Genomic DNA, 15,436 nt, shown 5'->3' on the forward strand with positions numbered 1-15,436 from the left:
TGACTCTTAATAGCTGAGGCTCTGGTTGGAGTGGATGAGGAAAACCTACCCTTCTCAGCTTGCTCAAACATGTTTTGGGTCAGTCTGTGTCTGTCCACAGCTGAGACACAAGCACATATGAAGGGAGCAAGACTATCTTCATATTCTCGGAGTTGTCTTGCCAGTTCATCTCTAGTTGGTGCCTCAGTGTCTGTCCAGTTCATTATCGCCAGGGTGTGGGTGCATGACGTCCCTGCATTTCGTACAAACTTTCGCCACATGGACCGTGTGCACTGGATTTCATCCGGGTCTTTGGATGCCTGGTCATTATAGATCACGTCCAACACAGCTAATTCCCTCAGATACTGGATGCCCCCCTGAATGTTGGTCCATTTCCTTCGAGAATTTGCAAGTTCTTCCTTGAAGTGATACCTCTCCTTCACACTTGACAGGAGTCGCTGCCAAAGACTGAGGACTCCTGCCTTTTTTCCAATCCCTTTGTCAATGGCCTTATCCTTAGCAAGGGATCCCAGCTGCTGGGCTTCCTTACCCTCTAATTCCTGACTCCTGGCCCCAATATCCCAGCATCGAAGCAACCAGCTGAGAATTAGCTCACCTGGTTGATGGCTAATATCTTTTCGCATATCTCACAGATCACTTAAGGATAGGGAGTGGGTGGTTTCTGTCTCATTGATTATCTCAGTCTCTTCCTCCCCCTGTTCTTGTGGCTGCTCTGCTGCAGAACAGGATGCCTCTTCTGATTCTTTCTCCTGCTCCCTCTTAGGAGAAGCTTCTTCATCCCTTACTAAATGAGCTGACTTCGGCTTCAACTGTTTCTTTTTAGTTATAGGGGCGACTGATACAGTGCCTCGTTTATTTCCCCTCTCTTCTTCCTGGGGGTGCTGCATAGTATTGAGCAGTGTTTGGTAGATACTGGCCAGGGCCCAGCACAGCGTGGTACGTTGTGCCTCTTTGGAGTAGCCACAGCATTTTTTTTCAATCATTCTACTACTTCATCAGGATCCTGTAGTTGTTTGGGAGTGAAGTTCCAGACCACTGGAGGTGAGAAGTTCTCTAGATACCTGCCCATATTCTCCCACATGCTGTGCCACCCATGACCATACTCTTGCAGAGCCTGGCTCATATTCCTAAATTGCTTGTTGACCTTAGACAAAACTGAAGCAATATGTCTAAGGAATACCAATAGAAGTATTTTAACTACCCACGGATGTTCAAGGTACTGAGAAGCCATTGTAACGAGGGAGACAACACCACAGAAGGAGGAAGCAAGGGTGCTGTTCTGTATTTCTTCCACAAAATAACTCTCAGAGGAAGGAGCACAATTGTTAAATACCTCCATGAGATGGTACCCAAAGTACAGTAACAGATTCAGCGCAGAGACCAAACACCAGATTACCCAGCTCAAGGTCAGTGTTTTAAAAACAAATCTCCCAGGCAAAATATCACTAATTACTGCAGAGCACAGCAAACGGAAAAAGCGCACAGCAATCTTTAACAAGTACAGCAAAGAAAAGATCATGGTGCAGATCAAATAAACTAATGTTGACCTGTAACTTTTAACAGATAGAAGATCTGTTGAATCTGTTATTATCTCAAACCCTTCGTGCCCCACGTGGGGCACCAAAAAGGACTGTCATGGTTTCGTCCCAGCCAGCAACTAAGCACCACACAGCCGCTCGCTCACTCCCCCCAGGTGGGATGGGGGAGAGAATTGGAAGAGTACAAGTAAGAAAACTCGTGGGTTGAGATAAAGGCAGTTTAATAGGTAGAGCAAAAGCCGCGCAAAGAAGCAAAGCGAAACAAGGAATTTATTCACCACTTCCCGTCGGCAGGCAGGTGTTCAGCTACCAGTTCAGGTGCACCCCCAGCCTACTCGCTGGTGGGGTGGGGTGAGGAGCAGAAAAGGCCTTGACTCTGTGTAAGCCCTGCTCAGCAGTAACTAAAACATCCCTGCTTTATCAACACTGTTTCCAGCCCAAATCAAAAACACAGCCCCATACTAGCTGCTATGAAGAAAGTTAACTCTATCCCAGCCAAAACCAGCACACCCCTCCCTCCAGACACTGCTCTTCATCCTCTTGCTCATCATCTACACTGCGACTGTCTTTGGGAACATCCTCATCGTTGTGCTGGTGATGGCAGATCAGCACCTGCACACCCCCATGTACTTCTTCCTGGGCAATCTCTCCTGCTTGGAGACCTGCTACAGCTCCACCATCCTGCCCTGGCTGCTGGCCAGCTTCCTGACTGGGGACAAGACCATCTCTGCTCCCGGCTGCATGGCTCAGTTCCACTTCTTTTCTAGTTTTGCAGGTACTTGGTGTTACCTGCTGGCGGCCATGTCCTATGATCGGTACTTGGCCATAGGCCAGCCTCTGCTCTACGCAAGCCTCATGACCTGGAGGGTGAGTCTCCAGTTGGCAGCTGGGCCTTGGCTGGGGGGACTGCTGCTATTTGCGGCACTCACCTTCCTCTTATCTCAGTTGCAGTTCTGTGGCCCCAAGGCAATTGACCACTTCTTCTGTGATTTTAGTCCATTGCTGGAGCTCTCCTGCAGTGACACCAGGGTGCTTACACAGGTCGCTTTAACCTTTGGCTTCTTGCATGTGGGATTCCCTTTTCTGTTCACGCTGGCCTCCTACGTGTGCATCACAGCTGCCATCCTGAGGATACCGTCCCGCACAGGCAGGCAAAAAGCCTTCTCCACTTGCTCCTCTCACCTTACTGTCGTCACTGTCTTCTATGGCACTCTCATCATTGTCTACACGCTGCCCAGAACAGCCCCCCTGAGGCAGCTCAACAAAGCCTTCTCCTTTTTCTGCACCATCCTCACGCCCCTGGTCAACCCCCTCATCTACAGTTTGAGGAACAGGGAGGTTAGGGAGGCCCTCTGGAAGGTGCTCAGGAAAGCCAAGGCCTGCACCCAGAGCTCCTGGTAGGAGAGAGACAGTAGGGACAAACCACTTGCAGGTCTTTCACAAGGGCAATCGCTGCAGCCGGGGTGCATCTCCAGAAGCGTGTGCCTCTGAGCCTGCTTCAAACTGGTATGGGGATGAGAGGAGGGCTCTCAGAAAAAAAGATTCTTGTATAGGAGAGACTGTGAAAAATGTAGCGGGTTGGCTTTTCCCTTCATAATAAACACGTTGGTGATCTTATTTGCGTGAACTGTTGAAATGACAAAGTACTCCTTTACTAAGAAAGTAGAAGAAGAGATTTGGGATGACATCTGTGTATCTTCCACAGACAAGTGTGGGCGCACATCTTTCCCTGCCACAGGTGTGCTTCTCTGTCTCCAGCTGCAGCTTTGTTCCTTTCTCTTCACCTTCTGGTAGGGAAACAGGGACAGCCCCCATCCTAGCTCCTTCACCCTTGGAGGGTCAGGCTTTCCTTCTCAGCCATATTTCTCCACTGGAAAGCGTTTATTCAGCGTTCCTCCAGAGCCCAGGGAGAGGAGTGGGCTTGGGGGCTGGATTCCCACAGATCTTGACTCCTTCGGTCCCCTTTGCCACCAGGGCACACAGCTGACTCTTCTTCAGCTTCCTCACCAAGAGCCCCGTGGCCTCTTCTGCAAAGCTGTTCTCTGACCACTCGGCCCCTCTGGCTTTTTGCATGGGGCTTTTGGGTTTACTCCACCCCGATGTGCAGGACTCTGCCCCTGCCTTGGCTGGATTTCAGCATGCTCCTGAAAGTCCCATTCTGCAGCATGTCAAGATCCCCCTCAATAGCGAATCCAGAATTTCAAGCAGCAGCTAACAGAGACCAGAGCTCTTGGGTCACTGGTAGATGGGCACTGAAGGATCCTCCCCTGGTTTAACCTAGGAGAGGCTCAAGAGAGAGTCTGTAACCTTGTCACAAAGGGATAAAATGATCCTCGGTCTCCTGTAAAGAGCAAACTCCTTGTGGGATATTGAACGGGGTTTGTGGAAATTTATAAAGCTTGTTTGGGGGTGTTTGAAGAGGACTGTAGGAGCCCACCTAGATTATGCTAGGTGGTTCAGAAGTGCCAAAGGCGGGGAACTGGAGGGATCCAGGTCACTCAGAGAGGAGACAGCATGGGAAACCACAGTGGAGGGCCAATGAAAGGGACCAGCCCCATGTCAACAAGGTGCTGATCGGTACACGTGCCTGGGTCAGCCTGGCACCTTATTCCTGCCTTGCTTGAAGGTGGGTGTGACATCGGATTTTTCCCAGTCATCAGAAACCTCCCTGTCATCGTGATCTTTCCACCCTGTTGGAGAACAATCCCACCTTGACATCGCCCAGCTTCCCTGGCAACCTTGAGTGCATCCCCTCTGCTCCCAGACACATGTGAGCCCAGTTTGCTTCTGTGCTCTCTACCTTGATGTTCCTCCATTGACAAGTGGGTCCCCATTTTCCTTCACCTTTTATTTTCCCCCAAAGTGCAACAGCTTTTTTCTTTGTTCATTACTTCCCCCTTTAACAATTTTGACCTCTAGCTATGCTTCAGCTTTCCTAATGCCACACATGCCAAGACTTGGACAACGTCTCCGTCCAGGGTAGAAAATCCATGTCTCTATCTTCCCTCAAATTTCTCCCATGCATTGAGCAGCTGGTCTGTCAGCTCTCCTGGCCCCATGGCTTCCACTGCTGTCTCCCATGGGATCCTTGCAAGCAGAGCCTTGAACAACCAAAAGTCTCTTCTCCAGCGGGCGAGGGTTTGGGTGCATCCTACACGCCTCCTACCAACATCTTTCCCCATGCAGTGGTCACACTGCTCCCACACTTAGGCACCCTTGGGTGTTTATCTGAGGTCCAGGTCATGGTGTCCATGGGTGGGACTAAAGAGAAAGGAGGCCCCTGTGTCCCAGTGGAGATCTTGTCCAGGGGTTGAGCTCTACAGGACCACATAAGGGGCAATGGGAAATGGCTCTTGCTGCTGCAGGAAATACAATAGCTTCAGCAGGACAGGGGATACAAGCCCACCAGGCAGTGATGGGGACCACACAGTATGGTGGGTGCAACACCCCCCATCCCCACCCCGACCCAGGACTGGGGTTAGGGGCCCAGGCATCTTGGCTCTGCTGGACGTCTCTCCAGTGAGCCCAGAAACCCCAACCCAAAGAAAAGAAATGCGGAGACATTTCACTGCTGAGAAGGCAAAAGCTGGCTGAAGGCTTGGGAGCACTAGTGCAGGTGTCCCACCACCTGTGGAAGAGTCCAGGGAAGGTTCCAGAAGAAGAGACCTCACAGGCACCTAACACAGCCACCAGCCTGATCCTGGCCTTCAGAAAGGAATGACTTCACAAACACAGATGCCAGTCATGAGCCTTCTGCTGGCCAATCAAGTGCCCAAGCATCAGTGACGCCATAAGCATCCTCTAGCTGCTGGCATGTTACATACTCAGGCAGAAGTGACCTCACAAGTACCAAGCCTAGTCACCAACCCTCGGCTGGCCTAAGTGGTACTCTGCAACACATGACTTGACACACCTACGAGCTTGCTCATGGTCTCTCAGGTTCTCAGGCAGCAGCACCCTCGTAAGTGGCATTCAGGCCATATGTCTGCTGCTGGTCTGTCACAGACTCAGGCAGAAGTGACCTCACAAGCACCTAGCTCATCCATGAGACTGGTGCTGGCCTATCAGGCACTCAGGCAGCAGTGACCTCCAAATCAATGTCCAAGTGGTCCGCCTGCTTCTGGCCTATCAGAGCTTCTGGCAGCACTGGACGCAAAATTAACATCCAATCCAGGTGCCTGCTGCTGGCCTGTCCGGTACTCCTGAAGGAATGACCTCATAGGCACTGAACCCAGCCTTGAGCCTGGGGTTGGCCTGCCACCTGCAGAGACAGGGGTGAACTCCAAATGAGCATCCAAAGCGTACGCCAGCTGTGCAGGTACCTGGGACTACAGCAGCAGTGACCTGTCGTGGTTGAAGTCCAGCTGGCAGCTAAGCACCACACAGCCGCTCACTCACTCCCCCAGGTGGGATGGGGGAGAGAATCAGAAGAGTAAATGTGAGAAAACTCATGGGTTGAGATAAAGACAGTTTAATAGGGAAAGCAAAAGCCGTGCAGGCAAGCAAAGCAAAGCAAGGAATTCCTTCACCCCTTCCCGTCGGCAGGCAGGTGTTCAGCCATCTCCAGGAAAGCAGGGCTCCATCACGCATAACGGTTGCTTGGGAAGACAAATGCCATCACTCCGAATGTCCCCCCCCTCCTTCTTCTTCCCCCAGCTTTAATTGCTGAGCATGACATCATATGGTATCGAATATCCGTTTGGTCAGTTGGGGTCAGCTGTCCCAGCTGTGTCCCCTCCCAACTTCTTGTGCACCCCCAGCCTCCTCACTGGTGGGGTGGTATGAGGAGCAGAAAAGGCCTTGACTGTGTAAGCACTGCTCAGCAGTTACTAAAACCCCTGTGCTATCAACACTGTTTCCAGCCCAAATCCAAAACACAGCCCCATACTAGCTACTGTGAAGAAAATTAACTCTACCCCAGCCAAAACCAGCACAGACCTCACATTCAACATGCCAGACATTGGGCTGCTGCTGGCCTACTGGGTTCTCAAGCAGAAGTGACCTCACCAGCAGCTACCCTAGACATAAAGCCTTTTGCTGGACTTTCATGTCCTCACAGAATCATGTAGATTGAAAAGGACCTTTGGAGATCATCTAGTACAATCCCCCTGCCTAAGGGGACTCAGCTAGAGCAGGTTGCCCAGGACCGTGTCCAGGCTGGTTTTGAGTATCTCCATGAATGGACACTCCACAGCCTCTCCGGGCAGCCGGTGACAGCCTCATGCACCCGTGATGCAGAAATCCGTTTGCTTGAGTTCAGGTTGAATTTCCTGGTTTTGAAGGTTGGGGCCTAAACCATGTGCCCTGGGTGGGAAGGCTGAGGGACACGGGCTTCTTCAACCTGGTGAACCTCCTCCAGTGAGGGTCGTCATCCAAAAGGGATAAACTCACTGGAAATGTTTTAGCAAGAAAGATGGGAAATGATAGATATAGAGAGAATGAAGGAGTTGGCTGAAGAGATAGTTAGCCTGCTGAAAGACAAGGGCAGGCTGCTAACTCCCTGAAGCTCAAAGCAGCACCTGGGTAGTCGAAGAGATCTGGCTGAGCAAGGAGTAAGGGGAGGGGAAAACTGGAGAGCAATGGGAAGGGGCATAGGTCCAGATTGCCTGCCGAGAAGTCGCCTTTAGACCTGGCCATTTTGTCAGGACAGGTGGAAAGATTCAAGAGATTAAATACAGAGGATCATGGACAAAGAACTGGCAAAGCAAGTACGGGGCAAGTCAAGGTTTCTTCTCCTGCAATTAATACTCTTCCTGGAAATTCCCATTCTTGCATGGTGGGAAAACATTGTCATTTCATAAAAAAATACTGAGTCATCTCGGCTGGTGAAAAGGTGCTCATGTGTTTTGAAAAGTTGCAAGCAGTTCCAGGCAGAGCTCAGTTGTCTCACCATGGACACTGAGGGACGCTTGTAGAGGCCCCAGTGTATCTGAGGTGGTTCCCTATGGCTGGTCACTGTTACACAGGACAGGAGGTCTCCTGCAGGAGACCAGAGCCCCTTGAGAGCTGCTGACAGAGGCCAGGCAGAGGGTCCCAGGACACCTGCACTGGCACCAGCCATCTCTGTCCCTGTAACTTAAGACATCTCTGTCCCTGTAGCTACATCCCACCCCAGTTCTGGAAACCCTTTTTTCTTTCAAAATAGTAATTAAAATAAATGTTCATTAAGTCCTCCAAAGACTTGTATATCAAACAAAACAAAGCTAAACTAGGAGGAAATAATCACAAAGAATTTAAAAACACCTGAAAATTCCATTAAAAAGATCTTTGTTTTAGATCTTTCCTCATTTGTTCTTTGTTTCATTTTGATTGATGTTTTCTGAACATTTCTATCTCAATCAGGCCTGCAGCATAAAAAATGTTATTTCTATGTCTGTCGGAGTTCCCACTGTGCTAAAAAACCTCTCCACACAGAAGCATCCATGCCACTCCTCACTTTTTGCACAAAATGAGTCGCTCACCAAGGTGGCAGGCTCTCTCAGCTGACAGGGGGAAGCAGGGTGACCAACTTCAGTGAAACACCCTGGGTTTGGGTGGCCAGATTTGTTCAGAGTAGACCTTGGGAGGTCTATAGAAAAACACTCTGCTCAAAGCGGGGTCAGGTGTAGGTCAGACCTGGTTTCTCAGGGCCTGGACCATCTGAGTCTTGAAAACCTGCAAGGACAGAGGACTTCACAGTCTCTCAGGGTGACCAGTGCTTGCCTCATGGTGAAAAAGGTGAGCCCCCTGCTTGCTGTGAGGTGCCCCTCAGCCATCCCTTCTCCCGGCTGAACAACACCAGCTTCATCAGCCTTTCCTCACAGGGAAAATGATCCCACCCCCGGACCATCTTCGGGACCCTTCGCTAAACCCACTCCAGCTTGCCGTCCCCTTTGCAGTCCTGGGGTTCCCAAAACCGGACACAGTGGTCTGGATGTGGTCTAACAAGTGCCAAACAGAGGAGGGGAGTCCCTCCCCTCCATCTTCTGGCCACGCTCCTGGTCACACAGCCCAGGGCCCTGCTGGCCTCCCTTGCTGCCAGGGCAAGTGGCTGCCTCCTGTCCAGCTCCCTGCCCACGAGACCCTTCCCCCAGAGCTGGTCCCCAGCCAGGCAGCCCCCAGCCTGTGCCATTGCCAGGCTGAGTCCCCTGCAGGGGCAGAAACTGGCACTTGTGCTATTTCGTGAGGTTCCTGCCAATACGTGCTCTCCTCCTCCTTGAGCCCTTTCACTGAGCAGAGCCCTGGCAGACCTTTTTACCAATGTTTAAGGCACTGAAGGCATTGAGTCCCTCAGCCCCATCTGGGTCTGCTGGTATGACACCCCCCACACATCATTCATCTTCCCTGTTCAGCCTTTTACTGCAAACACAGGGACTGAAGCTCTCCATTTTGCTCTCGATGCTGCCTGCACTCCCCATCAGCTCCAGCTGAGCTTTGGCTTTCCTAAACACATGTCCGCATGCTCAGGCCACATTTCTAAATTCCTCCTTCCTAGCCTGTCCCTGCTTCCACCTCCTAATCTTTGTGTGGTGGCTCCCATCCCTGCACCAGCGCAGCCCAACTGCCCAACACATGCTCCCAGGGCCCCCATCATCAGACGCTGCACAGGATGGTGTATGTATGGGGTGGGGAAACATCCTCCACCACAAATCCCCACGCCAGACCTCCATGTCCATCCTCACGAGCTCTCCTTCTTTTGTAGCCCACCAGTGCCCAGCCCCGGCCAAGACCCTGCCGTGTCCCATACAAGGACTCCCAGACAGCCCTGCTCTGGGGTCTGCCAAGGTCTGGGCAAGGCAGGAGGCTGGGGCAGGGCTGGCCATTTCCTGAACACAGGCACCAAGACCAACAGCAGGAAGGAGATGGCCACAGAGCAAAACCACCAATAACTGGGTGAGTGACCAGTGCTGGAAATGGCCGATGGGAGAGGCTGGGGGGTGATGAATGCCCTGGAGCACCTTCTCAGTCTCTCCATGCCACCAAGGGCACAGACCAGGCTCCTTTCTCCTGCACCTGCATGTCTTTGCTCCCTACAAGGAGACCGGGCTCTGCACCACACACCCACTGGAGCATGTCCCCACCCTGCCTGGTCAAATGTCTAAGCAAATACTGGTGCTGTCATCTCCTGAGCATTTTCCAGCCCAGCCCTGCTCCTCCCCACCTCTTCCCACCTCCCTTGCCTGCTCCCCAGCCAAGTCTGTGCTGGCCCCACAGCAGTGCCCACCACAGGCTGCTGCAGAGCTCTGGGCATTAAGCCCACAGCCCCAGCCCCTCTGAAGGGCACAGCAGCTGCTGGGGGGGAGAGGGGGGTCTCAGCCTCCCCATCAGCCCCCGGGCTGGAGGCTCACAATGGCAAAAGGAAATGGAGGTTAATGAAACTGCAGGACTCCTGCTCTCAAGTCCAGAAGATCCCCCCACAGCCTAACCGTGCCCTCCGGTGTCAGCCCCTCTCCCCACGCCAGCATAGGAGTCCTGGCCAGGGGACAGAGCACCCTGCCCTGAGTGGGTGCCTGCAGAAAGAGGTTTCTCTTTCTCACTGGTTCCTCCCTGCAGGTACAGAAATGCTCCCTTGCTCTTCTCCAGAGTTATCCGTGCTCTCCAGAGAGCCTTTCCCCAGGTGAGCACGTCTGCGCTGGCCTGGCTGGCTGTTCCTGGTTCCCTCACCATGCTCCCTGCAGGGCCCCAAGCTGGCAGTGCTGCTCTGCAGGGTGAGGGGGCTGTGGTGCCCTGGGGCCATGGGGTGACCCTGCACTGGCCATGCTGCTCAGGGTGGGAAGCAGACCCAGCTGGAGGATGTCACTGCTTCTGAGCCCCTTTCCATCTTCCCTGTCATCTCAGTAGCCAAGGACAGTCCTTGGTAGGACAATGGGGCGTCTCCAATGGCACTAGGGGCAGGGGAGGGCTGCACTAGATCCAGCCCACAGGCTTTCCATCAGAGTGTGAAGAACCACTGTCTAGTCGTACATCCCTTTGCCTTCTGGCTCCTCACAGCCTCTCCTGGCATTGCAGAGCCCTTGTCAACCTATGGTCTCCTCAGGTTCACATTTCCTCTGCGAGACTCCTCCTTGGATTGTCATTCGTTCCATGAGGTGCCACTCACTGCCCACCCAGACTCACACTGTCCCTGGAGATGCCCTGACTTCTCCTGGCAGCTCCCGATTCCTCTCCAGGATGGCATCTGCCATCAGCCCCACTGCAGGTGGGACAGTGCCTGGCAGATAAGTCAAAGACCCGTTGCTCTCTGAGTTGACATGTGCAACCAAGAAGGGAGGTCTTCATCCAGCCCTTGGTCACAAACAGATCCCCCTGGCACTCTGAGCTTGTCCCTCAGAATCCATCAAGAACCCCAGAAGAGCCAAAGTCCTTCTGAGAGAGCAGCTTCTTGGGTCTATTCCTGACACCAGATTTGGAAGGGCTGGCCAGCCTTCTGGCCCTGTCCTCAGGAGCCCTTTTGGTTATGGTGGTGCTAGAAGAGAGGCCAGCTCTGACAGAGTGGTTCTCATGGCCCACCCGTGCCTTCAGCCACAGGGATGGCCCTGTAGAGACAGAAGACCTGTCACAAATTACACAAGACCTTACGGGTGACACAATGGCAAGGATGGCAAGGACACAGCAGGACAGCGAGGAAGTGAGGGGAGGCCAGCACTGGAAAGGCCGTGTTCCGCTGTTGGCCGTGGTCATGGCTCCAGGGAAGCAGCAGCCCCGACTCACAGGCAGCAGAGAGGGAGTGCCCACCGAGGCATAGAGGGGTAGCCCCAATGACCACCGAGGTTGCTCCTCCATGGGGCAGCTGGGCATTCGCTTCCTGAACCTCTCCGGCACACTGGGGCTGCTCCCCCAGCTCCAGAGGAGATGTGGGAGATAGGAACTGAGACAAATAATTTTCGACTGCTTTCTTTATTGAGTTTATCTAAAGAGAGAGCCTGGATCACATGTACATGAGGTATTTGGGTCAAGAAAAAACAAGTAGAAAGCCAAGAATAATAACATCACAGGTACAAAACAAAAAACAAAATGCAAAAAGAAAATACCACAACAAGAAAGGAAAAACTAAACATACGAAGAAATGTTAGTCCTGGCTTTTCCTGAGATACAGTGGGAGCCCTAGTGGGATAATGGGCACCTTATTAATCTGAAGTTGAGCATATTCAAATACTTTCCACAGGGCTTCTATGATTTCCTTGTTCCTCATGCTGTAGATAAGGGGGTTCACTGCTGGAGGCACCACCGAGTACAGAACTGCCAGCACCAGGTCCAGGGATGGGGAGGAGATGGAGGGGGGCTTCACATAGGCAAAGATGCCTATGCTGACAAACAGGGAGACCACAACAAGGTGAGGGAGGCATGTGGAAAAGACTTTGTGCCATCCCTGCTCAGAAGGGATCTTCAGCACGGCCCTGAAGATCTGCACATAGGACAACACAATGAAAACAAAACATCCAAAAGCTAAAAAAGAACTTAATATAAGAAGCACAACTTCCCTGAGGTAGGATTCTGAACAGAAGAGCTTGAGGATCTGGGGAAGTTCACAGAAGAACTGGTCCACTGCATTGCCTTGGCAGAACGGTGGTGAAAATGTATTGGCTGTGTGCAGTAGAGCATAGAGAAACCCACTGCCCCAGGCAGCTGCTGCCATGTGGACACAAGCTCTGCTGCCCAGGAGGGTCCCGTAGTGCAGGGGTTTGCAGATGGCAACATAGCGGTCATAGGCCATGACAGTGAGAAGAAAATACTCTGATGATATCAAAAAGAGAAACATAAAGACCTGTGCAGCACACCCCCCATAGGAGATGGCCCTGGTGTCCCATAGGGAATTGGCCATGGCTTTAGGGACAGTGGTTGAGATGCAGCCCAGGTCGAGGAGGGAGAGGTTGAGGAGGAAGAAGTACATGGGGGTGTGGAGGTGGTGGTCGCATGCTATGGTGGTGATGATGAGGCCATTGCCCAGGAGGGCAGCCAGGTAGATGCCCAGGAAGAGCCAGAAGTGCAAGAGCTGCAGCTCCCATGTGTCTGCGAATGCCAGGAGGAGGAACTCGGTCATGGAGCTGCTGTTGGACATCTGATCCCCTTGTTTACTGCCAAAGGAGGAAAGCACACTCAAAAGATAGGACAGCTCTGAGCAAATCTCTTCCCATTTGTGCCCTTCAAAACCCAACCCCTGAAAACACACACTGCTTCTCTCCTTTTTTTCAGAAACTTCTTACCTTTCGCTGCCTGGAGCTCTGGTGTATGCTGGCCAAGGGTGCCGTGAGGAGCGGAGATCTGCCTGTGGGCTGCCAAGGAGTTATCCCTGCTCCACTGCAGGGGGGACCTGGGAAAGGGGGTGGCAGCTTATTCACCTCATCTGTAATCTACTTCAGCATATTCCTGCAGGAGAACCTCAAGGAAACTCCTGCATGTCCTAAAACTGTAGTGACATGAGCAGAGCCAGCTCGCTCCCAAGCCCTCCACACTGCATTGTCCAGAGACCCACAGGTTAGGGTGGGCTGAAAGGCTTTGCTCCCATGGACACAGCTGCATGGCAGTACCTGCAGCATAGGGGTGTGAGCTGCCCCTGAAGCCCCCTTGTCCCCAGAGAGTCTGAAGGGAAGAGCAAGGGCAGCACGGGCAGCAGGGGAAGGTGGAGAAATGCCCCAATGCTCCTGCTGAGGGAGGACGGCAACACCAAGATGGCACTTGGAAGTTTCTCCTCCTTGAGGGTCAGGCTGCTAAGCAGGCGACTCAGCCTGAGATCCCACTCCCTTGATGGCAGAGGCTCTACTGGGCAGGAGAGGAGACCAAGGGATTGCTCTGGGGAAGGCACCTGCCTGCAGCAGCTGTCCCTGCTGGAAACTGTCCCCACCTCTCCTCCCTGCCAGCACTCACAGGCCCCATCACACCCGCCGTGTGCTCAGCTCTGCCCTGCAGACACCTCCTGGCAGCAGGGCACTGCCCAGGGCATCTCCGTGATGGCAGGTCCTACAGGGCAGATCAGATCTATACTGAGGAGGACACAAAGGTGATGTTTGGGCGTTCTGCAGGCTGAGGGGGGTGAAGGGGCTTGACAAGGTTCTTTGAAGAGCTGTAGATCAAGCACTGTAATGCTGTACAAGTCTCCTACTCTGGGGTAAACCTTACACCATTTTCACCACCAGCACAGCAGGAAACTGAAAGCAAAGACCCTGGAAAGCACCTTTACTCCCAGGTAGCCCCTGCCTTGAGGTGCTTCTGGAAAAGTGCCCTGGGAAATGGGTTGAGGTGATCTGGAGCTGTGAGCAAACCTGACCCACGCAGCAGCCTCTCAACAGCAGAAGGACCCTGCCCTGCCCTGACGTGGGTCTCTCCTTCCCCCCACAGCTTCTCCCCACAGTGCTGTGGGGAGCTCCCCGAGCAGGCTGAGTGCTGACCCTGGCAGGTGGAAGAGTCCCTGCTCCAGCACACAGTGGCCTGGCGTGCAGGGACCCTGCTTGGAAGGACAGCCCTGGGCACCCCTGGATGCACACCCACACTCACACCCCTGCAGTCCTCCCCAGGAGAAGGCAGCCGTCATGCCCTGTCCCTCTGATGGTGCAGCAGAGAATCCCTCATCTGGAGCATGTCCTCCTCATCTACACGGGAGCAACATCCCACAGGTTTTGGGCTATGACAGCTTTAGGAGTTCCCTGCAGGAACTGCAGCTGCATTGCCTTGCAGCCAGAGACTTACCGTGTCAAGGGCTGTGAAGATTTCTCCCCCAGTGAGCTCTCAGAGTCCTCCAACTCCCAGTTGCCTTTAACCTCTCTCTGCCTTGCTTGTCTCTTCTCAGTGCCTGTGGGCACTGCCGTCGCCCTGCCGTGCTTTGCAGAGGAGCTGCTCGTGGGCAGAGCTGTCTCTCTGCAACACTACCCACTTGCCATGAGCTCCCTCCATCCCAGGAGCCTGGCCCAGCGCAGCAGCAGAGGACCAGCCCAAGACATTTTAATGACCCCTCTGGTGGGTTTGGGGCCGAGTCCATGAACCTCAGACACTGAGAAGAAGTTGAAGAAACCTCTCAAGAAGGCAAAGTCAGATGTAAACTCCAGAGTTTCTTGGAGTGTTAATGGGTCCCACTGAGGATTGTTACCAACAAAGCCTCCCCAGGGGCTTGTTAACGCAGAAAACTGGAGGGAGTGATGACAGGTAGGTAAAGGCGATGTGAAGGTGACTCTGATGATGAGTAAATAATGATGTGTTACATTAAGCCAAATGGACAAGCCCTGAAAACAAGTCTCTGCGTAAGGAGATCCTGTCCTCACACATTGCTCAGGGCTTTTCCTGGGGCAGTGTGATGTGGGGATGTGCAATGCCAAGTGCAACACTATGGCATGACCCTCCTGGTTGGGGCAAGGAGGTAATGAGGTCATCCTGAATAAGGTTAAGGTGTCTTCTGGTAGACCTTGGTTGCTGAGACAATAGCCATAGTCATGGTGACGAAGAGGTCATCTCTGTTGGCGGCTTTCAGCCTGTCCACTGTCTTCAGCCATCTACAGCACAGGCTGCCCTGCTGTGCCCCACCCCTGCGCCTCTTCCTTTGAAGACTGTTGACACCCAATCCGCTTTTCAATTTCACCCCAATATCTCACCACCCTTCGTGACATCTCCCCAGTCCTCCCTGACTGTTCCTTGACAGACAAGGCCATGGGCTGGTTCAGACTCCCCCTGGGTGCCCTCTTGTACCAGTTTCAGGCTATTCCCTGAGCAGCCGGAGCCTCCCTGCCACCAGGCCAAAGAAGCCCGGGTCCCTCAGCCTGTCCACAAAGCGCATGTGCACTAGGCCCTTAACTCCATCTTGGCAGACGTCCTCTGGACACTCTCCAGTTCTACCCCTCTTCTCCAAAATGGGGAGCTGCACACTGGGACATGCCTGGGTGTGTTGGGACACACCAGTGCTGAGTAGACGGGGATGTAACTCAAATTGTCTG

General features: G+C 53.0%; 2 protein-coding genes across 2 annotated transcripts; one reads left to right on the forward strand and one right to left on the reverse strand.

The window, feature by feature from the left end:
- The first annotated feature begins 1,207 nt into the window (after window positions 1–1,207).
- On the forward strand, window positions 1,208–2,939 carry LOC132320262 (olfactory receptor 5AP2-like). The gene is made up of 2 exons (XM_059832534.1): window positions 1,208–1,216; window positions 2,061–2,939. The coding sequence occupies exons 1-2, from the start codon at window positions 1,208–1,210 to the stop codon at window positions 2,937–2,939; spliced, it is 888 nt and encodes a 295-aa protein (XP_059688517.1).
- An 8,647-nt stretch (window positions 2,940–11,586) lies between these two features.
- LOC132320263 (olfactory receptor 14A16-like) lies at window positions 11,587–12,576 on the reverse strand. The gene has a single exon (XM_059832535.1). The coding sequence runs from the start codon at window positions 12,574–12,576 to the stop codon at window positions 11,587–11,589; it is 990 nt and encodes a 329-aa protein (XP_059688518.1).
- Window positions 12,577–15,436: the final 2,860 nt, after the last annotated feature.

Source organism: Gavia stellata, chromosome 34 (assembly GCF_030936135.1).
Source record: "Gavia stellata isolate bGavSte3 chromosome 34, bGavSte3.hap2, whole genome shotgun sequence".
Classification (NCBI taxonomy): Eukaryota; Metazoa; Chordata; class Aves; order Gaviiformes; family Gaviidae; genus Gavia; species Gavia stellata.

What these genes read in the sequence shown, in the direction of transcription:
- LOC132320263 (XM_059832535.1), bottom strand. Translation starts at nt 12,576, where the DNA reads ATGTCCAACAGCAGCTCCATGACCGAGTTCCTCCTCCTGGCATTCGCA.